Source organism: Littorina saxatilis, linkage group LG3, assembly GCF_037325665.1.
Source record: "Littorina saxatilis isolate snail1 linkage group LG3, US_GU_Lsax_2.0, whole genome shotgun sequence".
In the NCBI taxonomy this organism is placed as follows: domain Eukaryota; kingdom Metazoa; phylum Mollusca; class Gastropoda; order Littorinimorpha; family Littorinidae; genus Littorina; species Littorina saxatilis.
In genome coordinates, this window is record NC_090247.1 from 39,901,734 (window position 1) to 39,925,910 (window position 24,177).

The 24,177-nt window shown below is 41.1% G+C and overlaps 1 protein-coding gene and 1 long non-coding RNA gene across 2 annotated transcripts in view; one reads left to right on the forward strand and one right to left on the reverse strand.

Moving 5' to 3' along the window:
- LOC138960912 (glutamate receptor ionotropic, kainate 2-like) overlaps positions 1-24,177 on the reverse strand; it is a 102,549-nt gene that overhangs the window by 16,613 nt on the left and 61,759 nt on the right. Inside the window, exons 11-13 of the mRNA XM_070332545.1 lie at positions 21,658-21,852; positions 18,263-18,486; positions 17,049-17,385 (exon numbers count right to left, since the gene is read on the reverse strand). Of these exons, the coding sequence (XP_070188646.1) occupies positions 17,049-17,385; positions 18,263-18,486; positions 21,658-21,852 (756 nt within the window). The remainder of the gene's footprint in view (positions 1-17,048; positions 17,386-18,262; positions 18,487-21,657; positions 21,853-24,177) is intronic.
- On the forward strand, positions 8,673-13,266 carry LOC138962370 (uncharacterized). Its single transcript, XR_011454491.1, has 3 exons — positions 8,673-9,439; positions 10,231-10,321; positions 10,864-13,266. It is a non-coding gene; the product is annotated as an uncharacterized lncRNA (long non-coding RNA).

Sequence of the window (24,177 nt, forward strand, 5' to 3'; positions counted from 1 at the left end):
AGGTGTGTTCACGAAATACATTGTAATTTTAAACAGAGACAATTATCAGTTCACGCTTGAAGATGATTTTACTGACCAAGTTTCTCCCCATATATTTCATAACCCTGCAGGTGAAAATGGGAATACCAGCACAGAATGACTGTCAGTGAACATTTAATACCAACACTTCAAACTACATCACTCATCATAAAACAGAAGCTGTGACTTGGATTTAAATGAAAATCAAAAAGTGGAAAAACTCATACTCTGATAATTGTTGTCCAAGTGTTTCAAACTACATCACTCATCATAAAACAGAAGCTGTGACTTGGATTTAAATAAAAATCAACACGCGGAAAAACTCATACTCTGATAATTGTTGTCTAAGTGTTTGTGTGGTTAAAAAAACAAACGTACCTGATCCTGAATAAAATCAGAGCAACCCATATGATCATTAAAATGTAACCATTCACTGGTCCATAGGTATACTCTTTTCAAAAAGGAGATGGGTATGGAAGAGGCAGTGCTTCTGTTAGTGATTCAAAGTGCCAGACATCCCATCCTAGTGCTGTGAAATGGATATAAATTATATATATATTCAATATTTCATGGAAGCTTACTAATATTTGCATGCAAACATACTGTGACAGTACTAATACAGTAAAAGCATTATTGAGGGTGAACAGCCTGCTTTACTTGGTTTCAGTGAGGAGTAACAATACTAACAATAACAATAACATGCCTAAGTTGTGAAATGTAAGTACTTAACCCCCCCCCCCCCCCCCCGGACACTGGCAAAATTCCAGCAGAATGTCCCCCACCTTCGCTGACGATTATCCACAGTTTATACAGGAAGTGTGCAGGTAGGTTGTCTGCCTCTGTGTCGGTTTTACCTCCGCGGTGTAGACGAAAAACTTTTCCACTTCTGCCACAGGGCGAAAAGTCTCGTTTTTTTGGCACTTTAACTTGGCATATAACATCAAACATCACGTTAATCAACTGAATTGTGTGGCATTATACCTATGCGATTCATGTCACATTAGAAAAACTGCCGTAACGCAATAAAATTCCTGAGATGTTAGAGGGCCCCAAAGGGTTTAAAATCGTGATCGTGATTGGCGTTTTTTGACCTTTCTGTGACCGTGATTGCCGAAATTTCAATTTCTATGATCGTGATGGGACTTTGTCCGTGATCCGTGATGACAAAAAAATCAAGTCTCGTGATCGTGATCGTCATTTGTTTTCGTGATCGTGATGGGCATTATTTCAAAGCATTTTATTTTCAACGTACATTTTTCACAGCTGTATCACTCTATGATCCTCTATTCGTTAAAGTGTTTGTGATCGTGAAAACAAAAATCAAGGTAACTGTGATCGTGAAAGCTAAAATTTCCCTTCCCGTGATCGTGATGATACCCCCCCTTTGGGGCCCTCATGTTAGTATTATGCATAACACGGTAAAACATCGAGTTTTGGTGTCTGCGTTTTGGACGTTTTCGCTGGGATTACGGAGGGCTATTCACATCGTGTTAAACAAGTTGTCGCAGTGAGCAAAACACCAGATAACGTCTGGAATTATGACAAGTTATTGCAGTGACTTAAACTCGAAGTTAGCTGTTGGTTTTGATGTGTTTCACTGCGTTTTCGTCTTGCTTTTGTTTCATAATGTTGTTGCTGTTGTTGTTACTGTTGGGAGCTATACATCACATTTTTGTTCCCCAAAAAATTTATTCTTGATTAATATCAGGACGCAAACCATCCCCTTTACTTCACACACACACACACACACACACAATCTACTCCTCAGTTTGCAGCGTGGCTTCGACACTCGGCGAGTTTGCCCGTACCCAAGGGGAGTAACTCGAAATAACTCAGCGCGCGGTCTGCTGAAAAAGGCCCCAATAGAAATCACCCGCTAGGTACACGCGCACTCAAGTTAACCTCTGCTTTGACCTGTGGCTGTGTGCCAAGAGAGAGCAGAACACACACGCCGTAGACCAGATAAATAGGTGCTTGATTTTGGTATTTTGATTTTACATAACATTAAACCTTTCTTGGGGTTCATGGTCATGGCAACAGCCATAATAATATTATATCATGTATAATATTACATTTCAGCATATGTGAATTACATGTCATCATAACAAACTGTCATACATTTTTTATTCCTCATCATTCTGATTGATCACAACCAAACCTACTATCAGTGGACACATCCAAATGCAAGCGCCTGTTCTTGACAAATTGCCACAGTGACTGATCTAAAAATATAGGTCCTTTGCCGCCACGGACACTGTTTGGCCTGTAGGTAAAATGTACAATGTATTTTCTGATTTGTGCACAAAAGCTTTTTTTCTTTTTTTCTTTTTTTTAACATAACAATGTTTAATGTTACTGTATGTTTGAAAGACCATGGTCACATTTGTAAAACAAATGTTAAATTAAAAAATAAATAACATTTTGGTTCATGATTTTTTCCTACACCTGTGCTAAAACTAAGAAGTAAAAATGTCGGTATATAAGTCACTCAAATCCTTCAAAGTATGAATGGTTAGAGTTTGTTGCGGTTGACCCTGCACAGTTCGACCTACGATGTTTTTGTTGAACAATTTTGTCCAAAAAAAAACCAAAAAAAAGTAAGGGCAGTAACTCAAGACGTAAATGTGGCAGTGTCCCATAGGCAACCGCAGAGTTATCCTGTCCATAGGCAAGCGCTTACTTGATCCCAATTACTAGGCGTCTCCGGACGCCTAGAATGAGAGACAGCATTGGGAATGGCGGCTTTTTCGCAAAATGCACTTGCACGTGAGTCATTCTCCAAAACTGGTTAACAAACGTGGGAATAAGGCCCAAAAATAAAACTTGACTAATTTGAGTTGAATTATTGATTCAAAGGTTCTTTGTTATCAGAATGACAGTTTGCAAGAAAGGAAAAAGCAAGAAATACGTTTCCTTACAAAATACAGGTATCTGATAGGGGGGTATACCCGTCTCATTACGTGCGCATCATCGTGACACAAATGTGTTAATAATGCAGTCATATTGAATGATTATATGTTATACTAATTATAGCTTGACAAGCATGTATAAGGAGTTGTTTAAAAAGAAAGAAAGAAAAAAAATACAAAAAAATAATAATTTTGTAATAATTTTTTTAATAATTTTTTTTTTTACAAATATACCTTGGCACGTACATGTATACAATATACCTGTACACACATTTATATTGGTGACAGAAAAGGTTTGTGGACAGAAAAAGGGGAATAAGAGAGAGAGAGAGAGAGAGAGAGAGAGAGAGAGAGAGAGAGAGAGAGAGAGAGAGAGAGAGAGAGAGAGAGAGAGAGAGAGAGAGAGAGAGAGAGAGAGAGAGAGAGATCCTGCGTAAATGTGAAAACGTTGTAACAACCTTGAATTTGACGAGGTGTTGAATACGTATTTGACAATCACACATATAATTTAAATAAACACCAGAAAATGTATAATTATATACATTTTATTGTGATCAACAATATTCAGATCATGCAAAAACAAACACCATACTTTGAAAAATCCGAAAGAACAACTGACAACATAATGTGCCGGATATACAACAATAAAGCTTAAAGCAAAAGGCAACTAATACTGCAAGTGCTGTCCATATGTGTTTTATCTGCCACTCATGGAAACAAAGTGCACCTCACCAGGCTTTCTGTCCAATACCTGCAATATAAAGTTTATAATATCAATCTTTGGATTGTATTATTACTGTCCAAATATATAAACAAATTAACTTGCAACTCTATACGCACGCACACAGATACACATTTCGAAAACACACGCATGCACGCGTTAACATTTCACGCACGCACGTGCAAACAGACACATATATAGACACACAGGGACAACAAGACACACATACACATACACACACACACACACACACACACACACACACACACACACACGTACTCACATGCACACGCACTTACACACACTCACACACACAGAAAAACACACACAGAAAAACAAACACAGAAACAAACACAGACGCACACACATACACTCACACGCACGCACGCACGCACACACGCACGCACGCACGCACGCACATACACTCACACATACACACACACCCACACAAACACAAACACGCAAACAAACACACACACATACGATTCTGGGGAGGGAGGGGGTATTCGGGGGGCAGTTGTCCGGGGGGGGGAGGGGGGGGCAACTGTCCGCCCATCGATTGGGGCATTTGTCTGGGGGGCAATTGTCATCGGGGCAATTGTTCAGAGTGCAGATGTACAAGGGGGAATTGTCCTGTGGATAATTAGCCTTCTACCGGAGACATCATTCACAACACGTCTCTTGTTGTCACTGGTGCGCACACAACTTGGTCACTGGATAAAGCATCAGATTCATAATATTCGCTTTTGAGAATGCAATACAATGTCATAAGTGAGCAATCTAAGTGAGCATACACCTTTGTTTTAATAAAAGGTTTTATTTTAAATCGCAAGATTCCGAAGATGCCGTTACGCTCACTTCATGAGATGACAGGACTGACAAGCAAAACCCGGTGGGGCTGAAGAACCTCATGGAATTGACACTTGCGTGATTTTAATTTCAATTTTTTTTTACAAACATACTTATAAATGAATGAGCGACAAAATAATACCAACCTTGTCATGTGAGATTCCCAGGAGTTCAAGTAATCGGGGTCTGCATCTCGCCGGTAGCAGAGGGCGTTACGAACGTAGCGGTCCAACATGTCAACTACACCTTGTTTTTTCATGAATTACGTCATTATTCACGACAAATTGTGAAAAAAAACGTCACGCATCTGTATGGCTGGGTGATTAACAAAGGTGCAAACATGAAAATGTATGCTTTCATTCAGGTGAATTGAAAACGGCCGTTACGAAGCCATCACGTGTGACACAAAACACTCTCTGAGACATCAAATTCGTCCAAAGTGTGCCCTCGGTTGAATGAATGCATTTTCTGCATCTTCAAGCTGCACTTGTTGACTTGATCGTAAAAAAATTAGTGATAATAAAGAAATTCATATGGTTACAGAGGTCGGAAAAATCTAAGTGAGCGTGACAACATTCGATGCGTACGTAAGGCTGTTTTCAACTTCATTTTGGGGGGTCTCAAACACAAACAAAATAACAACAATTGCACAGGAATGAACCTTTATCGTTTCACAAAGTGACTTTTCAACAAATCATGCATAATAAATGTATCATGTAAATGAACAGTAGCTTCCAATATATGTACCGAGCCTGTTCCCATTTTTCTGACGCCATTTTTGTTGATTTACTGACATTATTACACTGTATTAAATATCAAAATACAAATATGTTCATTGCTGTGGGTGCTTCTTTAAACATATCTTTATCCACATAAACAGGAGGAAAGGTCTAACCACATTTGCTTCTGTAAAAATTTCGTTTTAAGTGACCGACCTATGAATTCACCAGCTTTGGGTTGGCGCGTGAAAGAAACCCCTCAAAAATATGTAACCGAATAAAACAGATTTTAAAATAAATGTGAGAGAATGCTTAGTATGACTACATTTTTTCTCAAAATGCACACGCACATTTCAAGCTGCGACGAAAAAGCTAGTCTCACAGGGTGAGCTCCCCTCAGGGAAAGGAGGATAATTATGATGGCGGAATGCTTGAACCAGGATTTTGGCTTTCCGACTGAGCAGATTCGCCTGAAATAAATTGCTGATTTCCACCCCAGCTCCCCTGAGGGTTCAAAGAGTCCAGCGCGCGCTGTTTTGCTGGCGGTGAGGCTTTGTGTTGGGAAGATTATTTAGTTTAAGGAAGTACTATTCCTTTCTAGTGTCAAAACCACTATCCACTGAGTCAGTGTTGCTGTTCCTGTCATCACTTGTTGCCGCACGAACGAAGTCCTTTCCCCGCGTGTTCCGTGACCTGCGTGATGCATGATGCTGAAGTCGCCTCCGAACGGCTTGATTAAACATATTTTTGCGAAGACAAATTTGAACAGGATAAAAAAGCAAGTCGCGTGAAGCGATATAACAGCATATACAGCATGACTTCCCTTCTTTGTCTCTGTTAATCCAGGGAGAAAATATCCAGCGATATTTCTCCGTAGGCCTAAAGTTCGGCCATGACCTAGGCAAAATAACTTGCGCAGCCGCAGAAACAAGAAAATGGAAATCTTATGAAGCCGTCATCAACACGAACACAATGATTGCAGAAGCAAACTCTGTACCTACACGACCGAGACACAAGACTGATTATTTCACAGCTGCAAAGGGTAAGCTTACTCACGTCAGGTCTTCACTGACAAGCTAGGAACAGGCGGAAAATTCCAAACAAAAGTAAATGACGTCAAAGTCTCTTTCGCTTTGCGTGTAACTTTGTCATGACGTCTTTTTGTGACGAAAGTATACGCGACAATTTGTTCGCTTCCGGTGTCATTTTAGACTGAAAAGCAACTCAAAAGAAGGAGCTGAGCCTCTGTCTTGAAACAGCTGAAACACTCTTTTGGATTGCCGTTTCAATGTTAACCAAAAAGTTAAAGAAAAAAAACAAGGTTCAGTTGCGAACTGACAGCGGATTGAGCATTTATTCCTGTTGATGAAGGTATGATTGAAGCTTTATTCTCTCCGTCAACCAACAAGACTAGATTTGTAGCAGACGAAAAACAAAGTGTGCGTTTTTCCTGTCTTGTGAAGGCGATTATGTCGTTATAAGTTATCTGTGACGGGCGCAGTGGCGTGGTGGTAAGACGTCGGCCTCGTAATCGAGAGGTCGGGAGTTCGAATCCCGGTCGCTGCCGCCTGGTGGGTTAAGAGTGGAGATTTTTCCGATCTCCCAGGTCAACTTATGTGCAGACCTGCTAGTGACTTAACCCCCTTCGTGTGTACACGCAAGCACAAGACCAAGTGCGCACGGAAAAGATCCTGTAATCCATGTCAGAGTTCGGTGGGTTATGGAAACACGAAAATACCCAGCATGCCTACTCAACGAAAGCGGAGTGAAGCTGTTTCATAGTCTAGTGTGGGGAACCCAAATGCGCAAACGAGCTCACACGTAACCAGACAAAATTCTGGAACGCTGAAGAAGAAGAAGAAGAAGTTATCTGTACGTTGTAATGACATTTCAAAACAAAATTTAGCTTTGATGCGTCACGGGATAATAAGCTTATACGTTTTTATCCGTGGAATTGTTGTTTTCGTCTCGGCAGGGTGAATGAATTCATTATGTCTTTTCCGGAACTGGACAAAACTGGCCTTGCCAAGACTGAAACAAAATATAGTTCTACAACTTCTAGGCTTGGGTTGATTGCCCATGGTGAATTTCCAATGATTTGTTGCCACATCCCATGACAAATTCTCTTTACTTTGGTCATGCCATATATACGTTACAGTTCCGTCCATCCATGGTATCGCGTGATATTTTGTCTCGACGGGGTGAAAGAATATAATGACGTCACTCTCGGCAGAGCCTCGAGTGACGTCATCATATTCATTGACCCAGTCTCGACAAAATATCAGGCGATACCATGGATGGACGGAGCTGTAACTTATACATACAGCATGACTTCCCTTCTTTGTCTCTGTTAATCTAGGGAGAAAATATCCAGCGATATTTCTCCGTAGGCCTAAAGTTCGGCCATGACCTAGGCAAAATAACTTGCGCAGCCGCAGAAACAAGAAAATGGAAATCTTATGAAGCCGTCATCAACACGAACACAATGATTGCAGAAGCAAACTCCGTACCTACACGACCGAGACACAAGACTGATTATTTCACAGCTGCAAAGGGTAAGCTTACTCACGTCAGGTCTTCACTGACAAGCTAGGAACAGGCGGAAAATTCCAAACAAAAGTAAATGACGTCAAAGTCTCTTTCGCTTTGCGTGTAACTTTGTCATGACGTCTTTTTGTGACGAAAGTATACGCGACAATTTGTTCGCTTCCGGTGTCATTTTAGACTGAAAAGCAACTCAAAAGAAGGAGCTAAGCCTCTGTCTTGAAACAGCTGAAACACTCTTTTGGATTGCCGTTTCAATGTTAACCAAAAAGTTAAAGAAAAAAACAAGGTTCAGTTGCGAACTGACAGCGGATTGAGCATTTATTCCTGTTGATGAAGGTATGATTGAAGCTTTATTCTCTCCGTCAACCAACAAGACTAGATTTGTAGCAGACGAAAAACAAAGTGTGCGTTTTTCCTGTCTTGTGAAGGCGATTATGTCGTTATAAGTTATCTGTACGTTGTAATGACATTTCAAAACAAAATTTAGCTTTGATGCGTCACGGGATAATAAGCTTAGTACGTTTTTATCCGTGGAATTGTTTTTTTCGTCTCGGCAGGGTGAATGAATTCATTATGTCTTTTCCGGAACTGGACAAAACTGGCCTTGCCAAGACTGAAACAAAATATAGTTCTACAACTTCTAGGCTTGGGTTGATTGCCCATGGTGAATTTCCAATGATTTGTTGCCACATCCCATGACAAATTCTCTTTACTTTGGTCATGCCATATATACGTTACAGTTCCGTCCATCCATGGTATGGCGTGATATTTTGTCTCGACGGGGTGAAAGAATATAATGACGTCACTCTCGGCAGAGCCTCGAGTGACGTCATCATATTCATTGACCCAGTCTCGACAAAATATCAGGCGATACCATGGATGGACGGAGCTGTAACTTATACCAAACACTGTACAAAAGGAAGACGTGGAACTTGCGAAGAAAATGCGAAAAAGTGTTTGTGGGTTATCGTCCCTAGTCACATGCTGGCGGCGAAAACAAAATGGCGGATCGCGTAGGTACCGATCGTGTGCGAGGTGGTGGTAAATAATTGTGCTCGGCTTTTTGTTGCAAGAACGCCCGTTACAAACAGAGCTGCTTCGGGAAAACTTTCCACAAGTTCCCTACAGAAGAAAAAAGGTGGGTTGTGCAGTGATTATTTCATCAGGTTTACCTTCTTCAGAATGAGAATGCAATGGCTCGAGTCAACTCACTCAGTAGACTACAGCGTCAGCGAGTACTTACGACTGTGAGTGTGAGTCAGCAGTCAGTACAAAACAACAGTTTACACTTGATGACAAACCCGTGGGCATATTTGCCGAAACCTTTATCAAACCTTGCTTACGGGAAAACTACAGTACAAAGGTACATCACTCATCCGTTTTGCGTTCAGGCAGAGCGTTAGATTTAGACTGAAGATCTGATTTAGCTTTCTTTGTCTTTCCTTTTTGCTTAGTTTAACAATAACATTGTTGTTTTTATTGTCAAACTAGGTGCAGAATATGGATGCAATTCACAAGGCGAGAGGACTTTGAAAAGCTGCAGCCAGCTGCTGTTCAAGGTCTCAAGCTTTGTACTGATCACTTTGAGGCCAACCAGTAAAACAATCCTGCAGAGAGGATCACTTGTGTGGAATGCTGTCCCGACATTGTTTGCAGTGCCCAATCCACCACCGAAGGTTATTTATTTATTGGTTTTATGTTTTTGCAAACCAAAGAAGCACACTATTAAATGCAGGTTGAGTAATGACAAGTTTGAGGCTGATGTAAGAATTGAAAACAACAGCATTGTTCCCATCAAATAATGCCTGTTTGCATTTAGCGCAAAAAAATGATAAGGCCAACAAAAAAAAGTTACTTATTTTGGATCGACGTCCTGATTATGATGATATGATGAACTTATTTTGCAAAAAAACAGCCCCAAATGGCAAAAAAGGTATAGGGTCGGCGTCAACAACAAAAAAGTTGTATGTTTCTGGTCACCTGACCCTACCTATGTTTTCCCGACGACCCTAGACATTTTTTTTTTTTTGCATTTTCAAAAATAAAAGGGGTATTCGAAAATCAATTGTTTTCCTGTTTTTCAACAAAATAGTTTAAAAGATGGTTTAAAAAAAAAAGGTTAGAAAAAAAATCTCCACCTTTAGTCATGTTAGGTCACAAAAAAGTCTGTTTAAGGTAACATAGGCCCCCCAAAAATAGCGTCGGTAGGTCGGCTTTTTAGTTTTGTATTTTAGCCATCTGAATATTTTAATTTTATTTTTTAATGCCCCCAAAAAGTCTAGGGCCGGTGGGAAAAAAATAGGGTCGGTCCGGATACCGTAAACAGATTATTTTTTGTTTTGCCTTACCAGAAACATACACTTTTTTTGTGTGGCCTAAGACCAATGCCATGAAATTGGGAGAAATGTTTCATTGTGACTGGGTGTTGGTTGTGAGTTTGTCAGTTAAAGAGCTGTGCAATTTGCAGGTTGCTAGTGGGAGGAAGCCACCATCGCAAAGGGTAGCTACAAATGAAGCCAGCACCGACCTGTCGCCTGATACACAAATTGTTCAACCAGGTAAGAGATTTTTAACCATGAAGAACACCCTGACATCAAAAAATGTTTAAACCCATCCATTACATAGTTGATAATCGCTGTATAGGGAAACATATCCTGTTAGAGGCATGGTTTGACAAGAAACAATTAAGTGGCTCTATCCCATCTCCCCCCTTTCCCCGTCGCGATATAAGCTTCGTGGTTGAAAACGACGTTAAACACCAAATAAAGAAAGAAAGAAAGAGGCATGGTGTGTGAGGAGTTTACCTGGTACTGTTGTCCTAATCAATCAATCAATCAATCAATATAAAGCTTATATAGCGCGTATTCCGTGGGTACAGTTCTAATGGCCTCACCCATTCAGTACCAAACAAGGTCAATTCCATCATTGTTCCACATCGAATCCATAGTTGCTAATACACTTCATTTCTGGCCTGCCTTCCTACGCTATTGTTTATTTTCATTTTGTGATTGAATTACACATGTTTTAATTTCTTCCAGGTTGTAACTTGTTATGGTTATGTTATTTTATGTGTGTTTTGTGTGTGTGTTTTCTTTTTTAGATGACATTCAGGCGATCCTGGAGGACATAGGATGTAAAGCATCAAAGTCGTCATCCTCCCCATCCCCTCGTGAAGCGGAACTTCGGCAGAAGGTCAACAAACTGAGGAGCAAGGTTTTCCGATTAGAAAAGAAAACGATGGAACCCCGTGTAAAACGAGCGAGTAAATTAGCCAAGCCTCCCAAGAAAGACTTTGTAATAGAACAGTTGTCTCATATATTATCAGGCGAGGCGAGCTATTTTGCCATTTATGCCTGTTACATATTTACCGGTTATCTGCTGCTGTGTCCATTCCTGGCAGAGACGGAACGCATGTTACCAAGGAGCCGAAGGAGAGTCGATGAGATGAGAGAATGTGATTAACAATTGCCAACTCTCTCCGTACAAAGAGGGTCCAAAATTGTATCAAAATATAGATCGTAGGGAATTCAAAATAAAAAAAAAGAGACAAAACATGTACTTCGGCTCATAGAGCCTTCTTTAATTTTTGACTCAAAAGTCCATGCTCCGAGAGTCCTTTTTTTAATTTTGAATTGCCTACCATCTATATTTTTATACATTTTCAAAAAGATTCAACAGTCACCTTCCGTTATTCTTGAACTTGGCTATCCCAGCCTTACCTCAACATTCGATATTCCTGTGATACTTTTGACGTAAAATCAATTTTTACTGTAAAACACTTCGGCAAGAGGATTGGTCCAAGCAAACAAATAATAAACTTGTAAGATTTTTCCTGATATTTCCGATCAATTGCCTATGGTTTTATTTAGCTAAAAGATTCAAACGTCACACCTATGACCCATGGCTATTTTTAAGGGGAGAGTAGCATCCCTGGTGTGTTGTTTTTGATGTACCTTTTGGTCTGTTTACAGTAACATAGGCACACAAAAAGAGGGTCGGTAGGTCGGCTTTTCTTAATTTTTTTTTTATAACCATCTTTTTAAATTATTTTGTCAAAAAACAGGAACAAAATTGATTTTTTTTCTTTTTCTTTTTCTCCAAATGCCAAAAAAAAGGTCTAGGGTTGGCGGGGAAAAAATAATAGGGTTGGTCGGGATACCGTAAACAGACTATTTTGCTTTGTTTTGCCTAAGCAATGACTAACAAACTTTCTTTAGGGTCTGACATTGTATATACTATACAACTTTTTGGGGTATTAACTAAATACATGTATACAGTTTTTGATTCCTTTTATACTTTTTCACAAATTACCCCCCCCCCCCTTTTTTGACTCACATGCGAAGCAAAAGTGAGTCTATGTACTCACCCGAGTCGTCCGTCCGTCCGTCCGTCCGGCCGGCCGGCCGTCCGGAAAACTTTAACGTTGGATATTTCTTGGACACTATTCAGTCTATCAGTACCAAATTTGGCAAGATGGTGTATGATGACAAGGCCCCAAAAAACATACATAGCATCTTGACCTTGCTTCAAGGTCAAGGTCGCAGGGGCCATAAATGTTGTCTAAAAAACAGCTATTTTTCCCATTTTTCCCATTTTCGCTGAAGTTTTTGAGATTGAATACCTCACCTATATATGATATATAGGGCAAAGTAAGCCCCATCTTTTGATACCAGTTTGGTTTACCTTGCTTCAAGGTCAAGGTCACAGGAGCTCTTCAAAGTTGGATTGTATACATATTTTGAAGTGACCTTGACCCTGAACTATGGAAGATAACTGTTTCAAACTTAAAAATTATGTGGGGCACATGTTATGCTTTCATCATGAGACACATTTGGTCACATATGATCAAGGTCAAGGTCACTTTGACCCTTATGAAATGTGACCAAAATAAGGTAGTGAACCACTAAAAGTGACCATATCTCATGGTAGAAAGAGCCAATAAGCACCATTGTACTTCCTATGTCTTGAATTAACAGCTTTGTGTTGCATGACCTTGGATGACCTTGACCTTGGGTCAAGGTCACATGTATTTTGGTAGGAAAAATGTGTAAAGCAGTTCTTAGTGTATGATGTCATTGCTAGGTTTAGGTCAAGCATGTGAGTCGTATGGGCTTTGCTCTTCTTGTTTTTTGTAGTCTGCCCTGGGGGCGGGAGGTCTCCTAATTTCGGTTTCTAGGGTCATCTTATGCTTCCCCATGAGCTGAGAACTTAATTTAAAATGGGCCACGATTTTTTTATTTGTATTTTGTAATTGTGCCTTTGTCCAGTCACATGATTTCACTTTGTACTTAAAAACTTGGCACTGTCATCATTTTATTGCTATTTATTGTTCAGTTGTTCAGTATTTATTGCTATTGGGCATCAGTTGTTCAGTTGCCCTCTTTCGAATGAGCCATGCATGCATTATGGATGTGTTTAGCGAATGGGGATACCTCAAGCAATGTAAAAAAAAGAAACAATGTGAAGCAAACATATAGCACCAAATAAAATAACCGAATCAGAATGGAAACTTCTTCAGTGTATGTGTGTGTGTGTGTGTGTGTGTGTGTGTGTGTGTGTGTGTGTGTGTGTTTGCTGTTTTAAATACCGAAAATGTGAAAATAAAGCAAGTCACAACATGAGAAAGATCGACTGTACTAGTCATAACAAAGCAGGAGACAGTCTGGTCAGCATGCAGCAAAGGGGAATAACTCATATTTAGCCATTCTCATTTCTAAGCATGCCCAATGAGGAAGTTATCCTTCTTCCCATTGTAGTTTCTTTGCTTATACTTAGTCAAGCTGTCGGCATCAAAGTAACAGATTAACACCAACAAACAGTCGTCGCCGCGACTATAATTATTTCAGATAGTCTCGACCAACCACATACAGGTCACGCGCGTGCAAACGTAGTACTCAGGCCTACTTAAACCTATTTTCTGTAATTCTGTGCACATTTTTAGAGTAAACATGAAATATCTATGTATTTTTGAATTCAGGAGAAGATGAGGAATACAACACAATCAATTTTATATCTGTTTGCGAAAAATCGATTTTAATGACAACTTTAATGAGCAAACTCATTAATTAATTGTTAAGCCTCCAAACTGAAATGCAGTACCAAAGTCCGGCCTTTGTCGAAGATTACTTGACCAAAATGTCAACCAATTTGGTTGAAAAATGAGAGCGTGACAGTGCTGCCTCAACTTTCACAAAAAGCCTGATATGACGTCATCAAAGACATTTATCAAAAATGTCTGGGCATATTATACTCAGAAACTCTCATGTAAAGTTTCATGAAAATCGGTCCGGTAGTTTTCTCTGAATCGCTGTACACACACGCACACGCACACACACACACACACACACACACACACGCACACGCACACACACACACACACACACACACACACACACACACACACACACACACACACACACGCATACACCACGACCCTCGTCTCGATTCCCCGTCTATGTTAAAACATTAGTCAAAACTTGACTAAATGTAAAAAGTCGCTATCGGATGTTGCCATCTGATTAGTGGAAGTAGAAGTGATGTATCGCAAAGTCCATATAGCATTGCAGAGTGCAAGGTTCGTTTGACTAGCGCTGTGTTGCTGAAGGTGAGGTCTTGTTTTAGCTGTATGTATATTTACTTGTAAAAAGTAAGTGATGTATTGCAAAGTGAGAGGGTATATCGGGCAAAGTCCGTTTGGTTTACAGCGCTGTTTTTCTACAGGTGAGTTTATGCTTTTGGTTGGAAAAGTTTTAGTTTCAAAAACTGCAGGTGGTGTATTGGAAAGTGGCAATGCACTGCAGAGGGCAAGGACTGTTTTGCTGGAGGTGAGGTTTTACGTTTAACGTATTTAGTTTTTAAAAAAGCCAGTGATGTATTACAAAGTGACAGGCTTTAAGTGCAATAAGTACGCTATTTCTTACAGCCACTTTTATTTTCGTCCGGAACATGTCAACTGACACACCCAGTACATATGAAACTTTTCGGTGGGATATACGTCCCGTTATCCTCATCGGCACCTTGTTTTGCTTTATGACCGATGTTATCGTTAGTGGCTCCTCCCCACCCCTCCAACACCCTACTTCTACCTCCGTGTGTGCGTTTATCGGTGAATACTGATCAGATCAAACGATAAATATCTCTGCAACCTGCCTCAATCCGTCCCCCCGAAGCACACCCCCCCCCCCCCCAACCCCCCAGGGTGTTAAATACCTGTATAGCACGCGCTGTGGTTCTGTGGTGATGTTTTTCGTTCGGGAGAATGGTTAAGTATTTAAAAAGTACAAGTGATATATTGCAAAAGGGACAGGGGCATGGTTCGTTTGGCTTGCATGCATGTTTTGCTGTAGATGTGTTTTTGTTATTGTTAGGATGATCAAAGTTTAAACACGAAAGTGATATTTTGCAAAGTGACACGGTATTTCAGAGGGCAAGGTTCATTTGCTGCAGGTGAGTTTTCGTTTCGTTCGGAATGATTATTTAGTTGTAACTGATACATTTAGTTTTATATTACATAGTAACAGAGCTTGGAGTGCAAGGTTCCCACTTTAAAGTTATTAGTTTTCTCGTCTGAAGATTAGAACACTGCAAATTCAGGTTTTCAGTGGTATGTTTGCCTACGTGTATGCGTGGGTACGTGCGTGTGTGCGTATGTGAGTGTGTATTTCCATAATCGTTCCTTAAACGGAAGTAAAAGCCAGTAGGAATACATACAATAACTGTCTATACTGACTTGCTGAGGACCAAACCCTGTGAGTGGTAGTAGTGGACCCCCCCCCCTTCCCTCCCTCTCCCTTAGCCTCTCCCCCTCCCCCATCTCCTCCTCCTCTAGAAAAGTCGCCACCCAGGCGTCCCCTTCTCAACTTCCTCCTTCTCTCCAGTTTCTCCTAATCCAATCTATCATTCCCCCGGTCAAATTTCCGCTCTCCTTCCATCACGCTTGTCGGACAAACTGGAACCGCTACCATCACCAACACCATCACAGAACCAAACTCCGCAGTAAGCTTAAAGGCACAATTATTCCCGTGTATACAATTCTGCTCACCATCTCTGTTCTGGGCAGGTTTTTGTACTAGGGATACGCCATTATTCTCCCACTTGGGACACACATAAAAAAAAATCAACAGCTTTCAGCACAGAGGGAGATTTTTTAAATTTTTTATAATGTAATTTCTTAAAGGCTACTGGTGTCAATCTGAACAGCCAATTGTTAAGAATGTGCAAAACTGCTCAGGAATTAGTCAGAATGTTGAATGGTGATATGGGTCCAAGTAGAGGTATGCTCTAATCTCATTTCGAGCCCTGGCCAGATATGAGAAGGTGAGCCAAATCGTGTTCATGGGAAGGACTGCGTCTTTTAAGAACGGCACGAAATGTACGACAGGCCATAACAACAATCGTGAGGCGTCTTTTAAGAACGGCACGAAATGTACGACAGGCCATAACAACAATCGTGAGGCGTCTTTTAAGAACGGCATGAAATGTACGACAGGCCATAACAACAATCGTGAGGCGGCTTTTTAAGAACGGCACGAAATGTACGACAGGCCATAACAACAATCGTGAGGCGGCTTTTTAAGAACGGCACGAAATGTACGACAGGCCATAACAACAATCGTGAGGCGGCTTAGCTCATTTTGCTTCATGTCCTTCATGTGGCCGACCTATCAGCAGATACTGTCACATTTGTCAATTAGGCCTGATTGTATGGTACTTGGCTTGACCCTTGTCCAGTCTTGCTGTTCGTTTAATCTTCAGTCGCTATCTACCTTCTCTAGCTGGGTCATTTACAGTTGGTTGTTGTAGCTTGTCTGGGATAATTACTTCAATCGGGGAGGATGCATCATTATTCTTTTATATTGTCCATGGTAGGTATTCAATCTTCAGAGGCTTTCCATTCAAGCATATTCGTTTTTTCCTTTTTTTAATTTTTTTATTTTATTTATTTAATTTTTTTGTGTTAATTTATTTATTTATTCAGGTTGGAAGATTAGGCTAAGCCTAAAACCTTTATCCTTATGTAATAAAGTTCTGAGTTCTGAGTTCTCTCTGTCTCTTGTCTATATCTAGATATCGTGTCTGTCGGTCTGTCTGTCTGTCTGTCTGTCTGTCTGTGTGTGTCTGTCTCTCCCTTTCTCCCTCTCTGTCTGTCTGTCTCTCTCTTTCTTTGCCTCTCACTCTCTCTTTCTCCCTCCCCCACCCTCTCTCTCTCTCTCTCTCTCTCTCTCTCTCTCTCTCTCTCTCCCCACATCCCCCCTCTCTCTCCCTCTCTCTCTCTTCATCACTTACCCTGAAAAACGTAAACGTAGAACCGCTCTTCCTCGTCCCGTACGCAATTTCCGTCTGCTTGGCCAAGTCCTCCACACTCTCAATCGGAGACACCATCCTCTCCACAGTGAGGAAGGCCGCGAGGTTGGCCGTGTAGGAGGAGATGATGATCAAGGTAAAGAACCACCAGATGCCTCCCACGATCCTGGTGGAGACCGCCCTGGGGTTCACGTCCGACCCTTGCTGCATGAGCGTGCCGACTGTGAACCAGAAGCTATTGGCCAAGTCGAAGGTGTTCTCCACTTCGTCCGTGTCAGGGTTGCACGGATGAGGGTTGTACCACTCGTAAGGGCTGAACCTGTATGGAAACGATGTTTTTAGAGAACAATACATAAAGACATGGCTTGCTGTGTGATACCAGGTTTTCATGAGTTCTTTGTTTTTAAATATTGAAATTGGAACGAAAGCGTTTATGCAAAAGTATTTCGAGAATGATTGTCTCGGCGACTTAATCATCATTTGCAGTGGACAACTAGGTCCCTGCCAGAGTGTAAGTTGACAGGACCTCATTTACATGATATACACACGTGTGAATTTTTTTTTATTTATCACATGGGTTGTCTCTCTCACGTTATACATGTAGGATAACCAAGATTGATTTTGTGTTAAGAAAGGGCATGCAAGGTCAGGAAGAGAGGTGCAAGACAGACATTTCAAGCTGAGGGTTGCAAGAGGATACAGTGGTTACTCGTATGCGACAGAGGACTGAGAGGGAGCACACAATTAATGATAAAGCTAAAAGAAAAGCAAGTCGTCAGTTTAGGGGAGGTGGATCGATGCATCAAATGTGCTAAAGAATGGCAGCATGGCGGTTTATTTGATTTTACAATACAATAATACTTTATTATCTCAAAATGAGAAATTGAATTTCCCACATGCAAAGCTTCCTGGCAATTGGTACCGGTTATAAATGATAAAATACATGAATTTCGCATATAAAAAAAATAACAGTTACATATACCCTTGGATCGATCACCACTTTAAGCTCAGAGCTTGCGGGTGCTTGAAGTCCAGATGTTTGCATAAAATAATGTATCGATTGAACATTGGATTTCCCTTCGTTGACCCATGACGTCAGAGTCCGACTAAAACTCGGTCGCGGTCTCGATCTGTGTCAAATGTAATATTTTGGTCAAAAATACAAAAACCGTATACTGTTTGAACGTTGTCCATACCTGGCCAATATAAAGATGGTGAAGCTGACCAGTAGGTAAGCCCCGATGACGTAGAGCCAGATCTCCACAGCCAGAGGGTTAAGGAAGGAGAAGAGTCCGGGTTTCTCGCGGCGTGGGACCTTGAAGAGGATGGAGATACCCAGGTTGAGGAAGGGCTTGGTGAAGTCGATCACCTGCTCCCTCACGTAGTTGATAGTCAGAGGGGCCACTGCAAGGTCGGCTCTCTGGGATGAAAAATAAGGGCAGATATGGGCTATCATGGTTGGAGTGAATGGAGTGAAACCCGCAAATGTCAAAAACAGAATACCCAAAACTTAGGCAATACAATATTCTGTGGGGGTTTGGGAAACAAGCGTGCTCAGCGATCGATCTCTGCAGGACCCCGACGAATCATGGCTGGTTGCGGGATTGAACTGGTCGACCACGTATTATTGTTTGAGTCACTAAAGTGGATCGCAGCTCGTCCACAATGCTTGGAAATCTTGGAGAGTTATTTCCGAACATCGTCTATTATAGAGCGTTTGTTCATCAATTTTGCTTCGTTTTTATTTTTTATTTTTTATTCTCTTGATTAATTTACTTGTCAAATCAAATATTGGGCTTAGCTTCGTGTACGCAGCTAAAAAGATGTTTATGGTGCACAAACCTATTATTTGTTTTTCTTCTTCTTCTTCTTCTGTCTCTCTGTCTCTGTCTCTCTGTCTCTAGTCTCTGTCTCTGTCTCTCTCTCTGTCTCTCTCTCTCTCTCTCTCTCTCTCTCTCTCTCTCTCTCTCTCTCTCTCTCTGCCCTTCTGTCTCATTTATTTTACTTGAACCAAATATTTAATATCTTCTTCTTCTTCTTCTTCTTCTTCTTCTTCTTCTTCTTCTTCTTCTTCTTCTTCTTCTTCTTCTTCTTCTTCTTCTTCTTCTTCGTTCATGGGCTTAGACTCCCACGTTCACTCATGTTTTTAGCACGAGTGGATTTGTACGTGTATGACCGTTTTTACCCCGCCATTTGCGTCGACTTAAGACAAGTACAAAAAGGTAGACATGTTTTCGGCACTCAATGTGATTCGAACAACCAACGTAAAAATGTATGTATGTATGTATGTATGTATGTATGTATGTATGTATGTATGTATGTATGTAGGTATGTATGTAGGTATGTATGCATGTGTGTTGGTGTGTCGGTGTGTCAAGTGTGCAAGTAAAAAGGGTATTGTAGTTGTACATATTACTTTAGATATTTTTTTTGTTGTTTTTTTTGTTTTTGTTATCATGGGTTTTATGAATTTTCTTCTCTTATTCTTTTATAATTATTAATTAATGACCTATATATGCTGATGACCAATTTAATTTCCTTTGTTGGATCAATAAAATGTTATGAGTTATGAGTTATGAAAAGAAATATGAAAGAGCAAGGTAAAGAGCCAAACAAAAATCCCACGTCTTTCAAAAATCAAAAATACAATGTGTAAAATAGAGTAAACCTTCCAAGCATCGCCGTCAAAGGTAAAAATCAGAACGACATGTCTGTAGAATGATTGAGATATAACAACCTGAAATTGAGGTCGTCAATTTTTCCTCAATTGGAAAATGGGAAAATGATTGTGCAACTCGGAAGAATTCCGATTGGATAAGGACAACCTGCCTTTGACGAGATAAGAAAAAAAAAACAAGATCCAATTGGAAGCGCGAACGAGAGGTTGAAAACTCATTATTTATGTTTTTCCCGCTCGATTGAAGACAGCTTTCCGTGACGTCTGACCTCCAGTTATCAATGACGTAGAAGACGATTGCTGATTAGCTTCCTGATTGAATCAAGAAAATGGAGCAGAAAACTAAACAAAAAATAGTAAAACTGGCGGGGAAAAAAGCATGGATTTGTTGTTCCCTCTTTTCTTTCAGCGTACATTACCTAACATCTTATTCCAGTCAATTGAGAAATATAAATTCAAAAAAAGCATGAAAAAGACATGGATTTGTTTTGCTTTTCATGTGTATTACCTTACTGCTTTTTTCGGGTCCCATTTTCGAGCTGTCTGTGTAAATCTGATTCAAGGAGATCTGCGAAATGGGAATTGTGCTGAATGGACAATCGCCATGGAGTAATTGCTGTCTGGTTTCCTGTAAATTGACGATATCTATTTGTTTGCTGTCTTGCTTTGGAGCACAACACTTGGCTATAGACAGACATTTCGGAGTATCGCTGCCTTCTGTGTGTGATTGTGTCTCTCTTCCCCACCGCGTAATCATTTCCTTCTGGGTTTATTGTAATGTTCTTGTGAGTATGCACGTAATCCAGCTCCTCTCTCTCAACAGTTTAAATAACATTAATGTTATCTTCTCAGACGAAGCGTCGATCCATTATCCATCGCCACCTTCTCCCTCTCATCACGCAGACAAACGCACAGGCAGAAAGGCAAGACGACAGACATACATTCCCTTGCAGTCTTATGTAATCAAGCTTGCCTTTGACGTTGCATTCAGTCCCTACTAACTCTAAGCATACATAAAAAAAGAAAACAAGACCATTATATGTATTTGACTTACCACACCTTCCTGCCTCTCTCTCTGTCTCTGTCTCTCTGTCTCTCTCCCTCTGTCTCTGTCTCTCTCTGTCTGTCTGTCTCTGTCTCTCTGTCTCTGTCTCTCTCTCTCTCTCTGTCTCGCTGTCTCTCTCTCTCTCTCTCTCTCTCTCTCTCTCTCTCACACACACACACATCAACATGGCTCTGAAGTCGCACACGCATCCATACTAACTCTGATCTGAAGCTGAACATACAGGAAAACAAACCCAATATCATTTACCCTCTCTACGACTTCCCGTACCGTCCCATACCACTCACCATTCTCCTGTTTCGCTCTGTAGTTGCCCACTCAACGATACTCATTTGATGATTTTAACTCTTACATGCAGGTCAACAAAAACAAGACCACTTACCTTGCCTGTGACTTCCCGCACCTTTTCGTTCAACTCCATTTCTCTACATTGGCGCCAATCGAGCCTCTCCTACACCCCCCCCCCCCCCCCACCCTCTCTCCTCCCCTTCTCTCTCTCCCTCTCCACCCGCCCCCTGTCTCTCTCTCTCTCCACCCCTTCTCTCTATCCCCCTCTTTCTCTCTCTCTCTATCTCCTCACACACCCAGACACAAAGGTACGCATACCGTCTCACCCCATCGGCACCCCCCCCCCAAAAAAAAAAAAAAAAAAAAAAAAAAACCCACAAAGGCACTACTATTCTAGTTTATGACCATCCGTGCAATTCCGTTCATATATCTACGTTGGGCCCGAAAATGTTATTCACCAACCTATACACCCACCAACTTCTAAGCCTGACGTAAGAGAGAAATTTAGGTTTTACGCCTTCACGGCCAAGCCATTAGGGGCACCGCGACCTAAAGACACTTACCCTGTCAATAACCTCCCGCACCATTCCATTCCACTCCCCAGTCTCAATCTTGGCACCGTAGTTGCCGTCAGGGACCAGGTCGATCCTGTACCGGAAGCCCACCATGCTCGCCAGCTCGTTCAGAAGGTCGATGATGAACCCCTCCAGCGGCTCCTTGGAGTTGGGATTCTCCGTGTCCATCAAGAACGGCTTCTCCTGCAAGGTGGGCAATGAGATAGGTTATAGGCTTTTTCTGTCCGTAAAGCGGGCAGCGAGAAGGGTTTGTCTTCTCCAGAAAGATTGAAAATGAGAGGGGATTATTTTCTCCTGTGAGTTGAAAATGAGAGGGATTAGACTTCTCGTGTAAATGGCCAATAAGAGAGGTTATATGCTTTTTCTGTAAGACGGGCAGCGAGAGTGGTTAGTCTTCTCATGTAAGGTTGAACATGAGAGAGAGGTTATATGCTTTTCCTGTAAGGTGGGCAATGAGAGGGGTTAGGCTTCAGTTCTTCTGAAAAGTGGTCAATTAGAGGGATTAGATTTCTCCTGTAAGATGGGTAATGAGATAGGTTTGGCTTCTTCTAAAAGGTCGGCAATTAAAGGGGTTAGGCTTCTCGTGTAAGATATGCAATGAGACAGATTAAGCTTCTCCGGCAAAGTGGGCTTTTTTAAGGTGGGCAACAAGAGTGGTTATCATGTAAAATTAGCATTGAATAAGGTTTGGACTTTCTGAAAAGTAGGCAATGGAAGGGATTAGGCTTTTCCTGTAAGGCTGGCAATGAAAGGCTTCTCCTGTAATGTTGGAAATAGGAGTGGTTAGGCTTCTCAGAAAAGTTTGGCAATGAGAGAGATTCGTCTTCTCCAGTGAGATGAGCAATATTTGAGGGAAAGCTTCTCCTATTGGATGAGCAATGAGTGAGGTTAGACGTCCCCTGAAAAGTGGGCAATGGAATGGGCCAGGCTGGAAATGAGAGGGGTTAGTTTTCTCCTGTAAGGTTGGAAATGAGAGAGGTTATAGACTTTTCCTGTAAAGCGGGCAATAAGAGTGGTAAGGCTTCTGTTGGATGAGCAATGAGTAAGGTTTGGCTTTTCTTGAAAAGTGGGCCATGAAAGGGGTAAGGCTACTTCGGTAAGGTGGGCATTGAGAGGGGTCAGGCTTTTACTGTAACGTTGGCAATGAGATGGGTTAGGAAGAGTGGAGGCTCAATGTTGAAGCGGGCTTGAGTTTGGTAAGAAGGATTGAGGGTTCTCATAAATTATGATGTGAATTGCATAGAGGTGAGAAAGAGTTGAAGTTTAGTTATGAACGTGTTCTTTTTCATAAAAGAGTGAGGGTTCATGGACACGCGTGCTCTTAGTGAAAGCTATCAATGCGCACATCGAAGAAAGATGGGGCTTGTCAGTAGATCAGATTGCCTGCTGAAAATACACTGAGCCAGGTACATGTCAGATCAGAATACAAACATAGAAACAGCCAGGTTTCCTACTATAGCTAGAGTATTGGCTGACGGCTTGGGCTGACTTACTGATTGATTCCGAGCTGTTCGCGGCTCTATCAAGTTCACAAAGCCACTCCGAGGTGCAATGCTTTTTTTTCTTTTCTTATTATGACAATCTGCGCTTCAAACACGTTCACGCACAACGACCTATTAGTATAATAATGATGTAGGAATATGCAGGATGTAATTTTGTGTTCTGTGTGTGGGGGGAGGGGGGCGTGAGGCGTTGGATGGGAGGGCAAGACAATTACGGTCTTGAACTACAGGTCATTACGCTGAGTCGGTTAGCTGTTAGCATGCTAGTGTGTCTGACGTGCTCAGTTTCGAATGTTTTTATTTCGTTCAGTTATGTTCTACTTGAATAGTGCAAGTTCCAGGTTGCTGCGTGAGACCCGATGGATTTTGATCTTCCATTCTAGGAATCTGTAGCAGATATCTCCAAGAGAAAGAAAATACACACATTATTTCCCAGTTGCAGCTTACGGCTTTGCACGATCTAGTTCGATGTCGCCGGCTGTTATTTTCAGCGCTGTTTTGCTTTTATTATAAAATCAGGTACCTAGAAAGAAAAAGGAGGGAGCTGGAAGGGGCGAGAAAAATAGTCTTGTTAAAGTAACATTCCAGGTTTCCCGAGAAAAAACAAACATTATTGTATGTCCCATCCACTTTGTTTACCTCCAACCCCCCCCCTCCCCCTCCCCCTCCCCCCGCACACAAATACACACAAACAAATATTTGGGCTGGCAGGTAGCTGTGCCTGAAGTGGTCGAACTAAACGACTTAGGTTTATCATAGTTTGCCAGGAAATGCATAAACTATTCAAAAAAGACTATTCTGTTGTTGTTGTTATTTTCTTAAAAGCGCAACCGTTGACGATTATTCGAATATGCAATAAAGACGAAATGTCAAACAAGAATCTGATTGAAGTAGTACTAATAATGAAAGAGTAATATAAGCTATAAGTAATGTACTAATAATTCGGTGCATTCAATTATTTAGATCAAAATATCAACAAAAGTACCTTAAACTTATGTTTTCCTAT